Source organism: Nematolebias whitei, chromosome 6 (assembly GCF_014905685.2).
Source record: "Nematolebias whitei isolate Nwh7 chromosome 6, NemWhi1, whole genome shotgun sequence".
Classification (NCBI taxonomy): domain Eukaryota; kingdom Metazoa; phylum Chordata; class Actinopteri; order Cyprinodontiformes; family Rivulidae; genus Nematolebias; species Nematolebias whitei.
The window spans coordinates 50,542,111-50,548,138 of record NC_056503.1 but is presented as its reverse complement, the minus strand read 5'-3'; the positions used below and the strand labels follow the sequence as shown (position 1 = coordinate 50,548,138).

General features: G+C 47.2%; 1 protein-coding gene across 1 annotated transcript in view; it reads right to left on the bottom strand.

Moving 5' to 3' along the window:
- The window catches only part of LOC119411049 (protocadherin Fat 3), a 62,426-nt gene that overhangs the window by 24,914 nt on the left and 31,484 nt on the right, over positions 1-6,028 (bottom strand). Inside the window, exons 16-17 of the mRNA XM_037677971.1 lie at positions 5,294-5,791; positions 3,013-3,125 (exon numbers count right to left, since the gene is read on the bottom strand). Of these exons, the coding sequence (XP_037533899.1) occupies positions 3,013-3,125; positions 5,294-5,791 (611 nt within the window). The remainder of the gene's footprint in view (positions 1-3,012; positions 3,126-5,293; positions 5,792-6,028) is intronic.

Here is a 6,028-nt window from a genome sequence, read left to right as displayed (position 1 = left end):
AGGTCGATGCAGTGGTTTGTGATCGTGTCGTTGGGAGGGAACAACATGACTTCAGACTTCTTTTCATTGAAACTTAAGAAATTTAAAGCCATCCAGTCCCTGATGTCAGCCAGGCAGTTGAGCAGAGGTTGAATAGAGCATGTACCATTGTGTCTTAGGGGGAAGTAAATTTGACAGTCATCGGCGTAGAAGTGGAAGGGCATGTTGTGTTTCCGGAAAATAGCACCAAGCGGCAGCAGGTATAAAGAGAATAGGAGGGGACCCAGGATGGACCCCTGCGGAACCCCCCATTTAAGCTCTGCCTCTGCGGAACTAAAATCCTTGATGGAGACACAAAAGGATCTGTCAGCGAGGTAAGATCTGAACCAATTTAGGGCTGATCCTGTGATGCCCACCCACTGCTCCAACCTAGCAATGAGGATCTCATGGTCCATGGTGTCAAAGCCGACAACTTTTCCTTCTTCGTTCTTCTGACAGTGCTAGCCAGCTGGCTGAAGAAAAAAATGGGAGCCGATTACTCGGTCTCATGGTAATTTATACGGACTGGGGGTGAGGCCCACACAGCAAGTGGGTGTGGACTAAAGTTTTCAGTGCTGTGCTGCGCGCCTTAGGGATAAACCCACTAGCGATATCCTTAAAGGGCGAAGCCTATATGAAATGGAACTAAGAAGTTTGGTGATTTTTAGAGATTTGACCTCAAAATGTTCATCCTAGTCTTGTAAGTTTTTTGCTCCCTAAACTTTACAGATTAATAACTCATCCACATTTCTGCATAAATTGTTTAGTTGAATTATTTTAGTGTACAGTTGTGTCTGCTAAGCCTTTTCTTTCTTGAAGTTTCCAGTCCAGCCTCGTTCTTACATTTTGTTGTTCTGTCTCCTCGTCCTCCCTCAGGAGCCGTTCTGGTGGCCCAGCCTCTGGACTATGAGACCTGCAAAGACTACTTCTTGACAGTAGAGGCTCGTGATGGCGGCACGCCAACTCTGAGTGCAGTTACCACGGTGAACATTAACCTGACAGACATCAACGACAACGTGCCTGTGTTTAGCCGTGACCTTTACTCTGCAGTGCTGTCAGAAGATGCCACTGGTGGAGAGTTCGTTGTCCAGGTAGAGTCAAACAACACGGTCTCTGTTTAAAGCCTTTCACAAGGACTTTATCTTGCATTAGATAAAGTTTTTGATACGACAAGTAACTGCAAGTAATCCAGTTTTGTTAATTTAACCTTTCATTTAACAAAACGTTTCTTGATTCTAGATACATTTAATTTCAATCCAGTTTATTTCTACAGCTCCAAGTCACAACAGAAGTCGTCTCAGGGCACTGAACAGAAACATTCCTTTATAAAAATAATACGTTAACAAAAACATTCATAAAAAGAATAATAAAAATCAAACCTCTCTCCCCGGGTTCTTCAGAACAGGAGAGAGTCCAGTTCCTCTCTGGTGGTTTTGTTCAGGAGCACAACTATATGCAGTTGGGAACACTTGAGCTCCCAAACAAGCTTGAAGATGAAAAAACATCATAAGACTTGATGGTCCTTTGTAAATGCTACTTTCCTCTTCACGCCTTTGTGTTTTTGTTCCTGCAGCTGGAAGCAGAAGATGCTGATAGCCATCTGAATGGAGACATCCTCTACGCCGTTGTCAGCGGAGACCAGAAGAACCAGTTTTTCATTGACCCAATAAGTGGAGTGATCAAGGTCAACAAGAAACTGGACCGTGAAACAGTAAGGAGACCCACATGCACATGCATTTTTCTCTGCAAAAAGAAAGGTCCTGGTTTGAGTCGACATTTGGATCATTCTGTGACTGCTGCGTTTTGTGTTTATCGTCGTGGTGCTCTCTCTTTAACCAGAGACAATGTTTGGGTCATATTTCTTTAATAAACCAGTGATAGACTGATGACCTGACCTCGTACCATCAGACGTACAGGATGTGAAGCTCTGCACGACTGCTGGACTTGTATTCAGGAGGAGCAGTGTGGCCTTTTGTCCAGGTTGTGGAACAGATCTTCTTGGACATGTTGCTTGTTCTCAAAATGTCAGACGCTCGGTGGTTTGAGCTCTTTAGCATTTGTCACACAAAACTTTTAATAAAAAATCAGTAAACAAGTTCTCAGCTTTTTTTTTTTCAGAGAAAAACAACTTTTTACACGAAGGCACGAGTTTCGACCGTGAACTCTGGAGCTTCGACAAGACGGAGGTTTTTTCCCCGAGGTCGGCCTGTTAGCTTAGCTCGTAGGTTAGCTTCTCAGCTTTAGCTGCTTTTAACGATCCAAAAATGTGATTTTGGACGATTAAAACAGATTTTAAAGAGAAAAGAGAAAGTGAGGGGTCAGTGAAGAACCGAAGTTGAGTCTTTTGTCATTCAGTGTCTGTCCTAATCTGTCCTGTTCTGTCCTAATCTGTCCTCGTCTGTGATTTTTGTGCTGGTCCTTCTCTTGGTTCCTTTGTCTGTTCCCAGTGTTTTACCTCCATCGTGTGGTCCGTCCAAGTTCCTGCTCCCTCATTAACTTCCTGTTGTCTTCACCAGCCGTTCGTTTGTCTCGTCAGTGTCGGTGTATTTAAGTCCGTGCGTTCTGTTGTCATTCCTCATGGACCCTCCTGGTTCATGTCCTGCACTATGTCTTGGTGTTTGTCTCCCTTCATGACATTTTGTTTGTTCCTGTAAGTTTTGTTTATTTTTTCATTAAAAACTTTTTTCTTTACTCTTAACCTGAGTTGTCTGAGTCCTGCGGTCCTGGGTTCAAACCACCACATCCTTACATCTGTGGTGCATCGTTGCACCAAAAAGGTTTACTTGCATTTCCTGTTTAATTCCAGTCCAGAAAAACACTCATCGCTAAAACTACAAACATTCACTGTTCAGATCCCTCGGTGATGGAGGACACAGCCATGTCTTTGTTTAAATCTAAATTACTCACTTAATTTTTAAGTACCAGTAGAAGAGTTTTTATTTGGATCTGTTTGTTTGTAATTTAATTTTTTCAGGTTCCCCGCTACTCACTGACTGTCAGAGCGCTGGATTCTGGAAGTCCACCAATGTCCTCCACCACCATGGTCAACATCGAAATCTCTGATATCAACGACAACGCCCCCACCTTTTCCCCCTCCGACCTCACTGCTGTCATACAGGTACGCAGAAGACATCAGTCCAGGTAAAGTTAGTCTGGTGGACGCACGTCTGCAGGTGTAGTTTAATAGCATGGCACCAGCAACTCTGGAAAAGCTGCAAAATTAACTTATATTTTTCATAAAGTGAAAAATCAGAGTTTGAACACTGATCTGCAGATTGAGAGATAATCTGAGATTTTAACGTGCACGTATTAATGCTAGTACTCTGGTATCAGTAGGTCCACGTTCTGCTTCTGCAGTGCTCATAGTGCACGTGTCCTCACTGATTATCCATGGTGGCATTTTACAATAAACTGATCAGGACTGACGGTCTTAAAGTCATGTCTGACTGCGACTCTGCTCGACATCTAAGTTCTGAACTTTTCCTCTGACTGAAATCTCTCCTGGAGCTTCAGGACTTATCCCGGGACGACTCAGGGAACATGTTCTTATGACATGCAGGGAACCCTGTAGCAGACGAAGGAACCTCTGAATGTGTCTGGCAGACAGAAGATGAGGCGCAGTCAACAGGCTCCAACTGGAAACTAGACCGAAACACCTGCAACTGTTCTTCACTGGAACTGGTCTGTGGTTCAGCTGAGGTTCAGCTGTGGTTTGGCTGAGGTTCAGCTGAGTTTCACCTGTGGTTCATCTGAGGTTCAGCTGTGGTTCAACTGTGGTTCAACTGTGGTTCACCTGTGGTTCATCTGAGGTTCAGCTGTGGTTCAACTGTGGTTCAGCTGTGGTTCATCTGAGGTTCAGCTGTGGTTCAACTGTGGTTCAGCTGAGGTTCAGCTGTGGTTCAGCTGTGGTTCAGCTGTGGTTCAGCTGAGGTTCAGTCCACTCTCAGATGACCCTACAATGTTTGCAGTTTTATACATGTCTGTTGGTCCGTGGCTGCACACAGGTGTACAGACGGTACCTCCATTCTGATCCTGGTGAATCTGGAGCAGCAGACGTAGACATGGAACAAATAAATAAAATAAAGTAAGAACTATACATCCAGACAGAGCCCACGACAACAGAGGTTTTCAGTCCATGACTAAACGCTGCAGCTGAGTCGGTCTTTTACAGACACATCTGCAGTGAATCTGTCTGGACTCTGCTCTTCTAATCTTCTCCCATCCTCCCCCCGCAGGAAAACAAGCCGGTCGGCACCACCATCGTGCAGCTGTCAGTCATCGATCAGGACTCGTCTCGTAACGGCCCCCCCTTTCACTTCAGCATCCTGTCTGGAAATGAGGGGGGAGAGTTTGTGCTGGAAGAAGAGGGAACGCTTGTGGCCCGTCACGTGTTCAGGAGGAACATTGCAACTGAATACGCTCTTCAGATCCAGGTACGAAGGACGGGAGCGCTGAGGCTGCTGCCGAGCTTTCAGACAGGAGGAGGAGACTTCTGTCACTGACTCCAGAGACGCTTCGACGACGTCATGCTGTGGACATAAAAGTGCCTCTGGCCTGCTCCAACTGCAGACTGAGGTTTCTCAGAGAGCACTAGATGAATGACCTAAAGATCAGCAGCAGGTTTAACTTTTAATTCAGTTTCAGGAAGTGCTAATAGCAGCAGAAGCTAGCTGTACTCACTGGAGCCTGCAGAAACCAACCGTCATGATGACATCACGAGACGTAATGAGGTCATAGGTCAGCTGAGATGGAGAAGGTGCCTTGTAACATCTGAGAAGACACGTTCTCAAACAGACAGCATTCATTCTGGAAAATAACAGGAAGTCCTGTGGTCTCCAGTCCATCGCAGGGACACCTGGACAGGTCTCCAGTCTATCACAGAGACACCTGGACAGGTCTCCAGTCCATCGCAGGGACACCTGGACAGGTCTCCAGTCTATCACAGAGACATCTGGACAGGTCTCCAGTCCATCACAGGAACACCTGGACAGGTCTCCAGTCCATCACAGAGACACATAGAGACAAACGAGATAAACAACCATTCTCTGTCTCACTCTCCTAGAGACACTTTAGAGTTACCAGTAAACCTAACATGCATGTTTTTGGTCTGTGGGAGGAAACTGGAGACACCCCCCCCCCCCATGCAGATATTAGTACATTTTGTACTCGTCAGTTCTGCACTCTCTGTCTTTTTGTCTTTCCTTAACCGTGTTATATGTCCCGTGCAGGTGTCAGATTCGGGGAGGCCCCCTTTGTCCTCGTCTTCAGTTCTAACCGTTCGAGTGATCGAGGAGAGCCTTCACCGACCCGTGGCCTCGCCCCTGGACATTCACATCGTCACCATGGAGGACGAGTTTCCTGGCGGTGTGATTGGTCAGCTGCATGCCACTGATGCTGACCCGTACGATGCGCTGACGTTTGGACACGCCCCTCCGGCCCATCGCAGTCTGTTTAAGATCAGCCCCCACGATGGAAAGATCATTGCTCTTGGGGGGCTGGATGCTGGGGAATACTTTCTCAACGCCAGTGTTAGCGATGGCCGCTTCGTCGTGCCTGTGCCTGTACACGTGCGTGTGGAGCAAGCAACGCTTGAAATGCTTCGGGATGCAGTGACGGTGCGCTTTGAGAGCGTAGCCCCACAAGATTTTGTGTCTTTGTACCTGAAGAGTGTCCTGAAGGTGATGCAGCAGGCGGCCATGTCCCAGCAACATGACGCACTGCGCCTGCTCAGTCTTCAGCCCGTTGGTGGGACGCAGCAACTGGACCTGCTGGTCTGTGTGGAAACAGCCGGGGGCGGGTTCTACAAGGCTGCGTACCTCACTCAGAAGCTCAGCACGTCACGGAGAAAGCTGGAGGAAGTGCTCAGAGTGTCTGCCATCCTGGATAAAAACTGTTCGGGGCTGGAGTGTCGAGGGGCGCAGTGTGAGCAGAGTATCATCCTGGATTCTCACAACCTGGCAACGTACAACACTCCTCGTGTCAGCTTTGTGTCGCCGCGCTTCCACCGGAC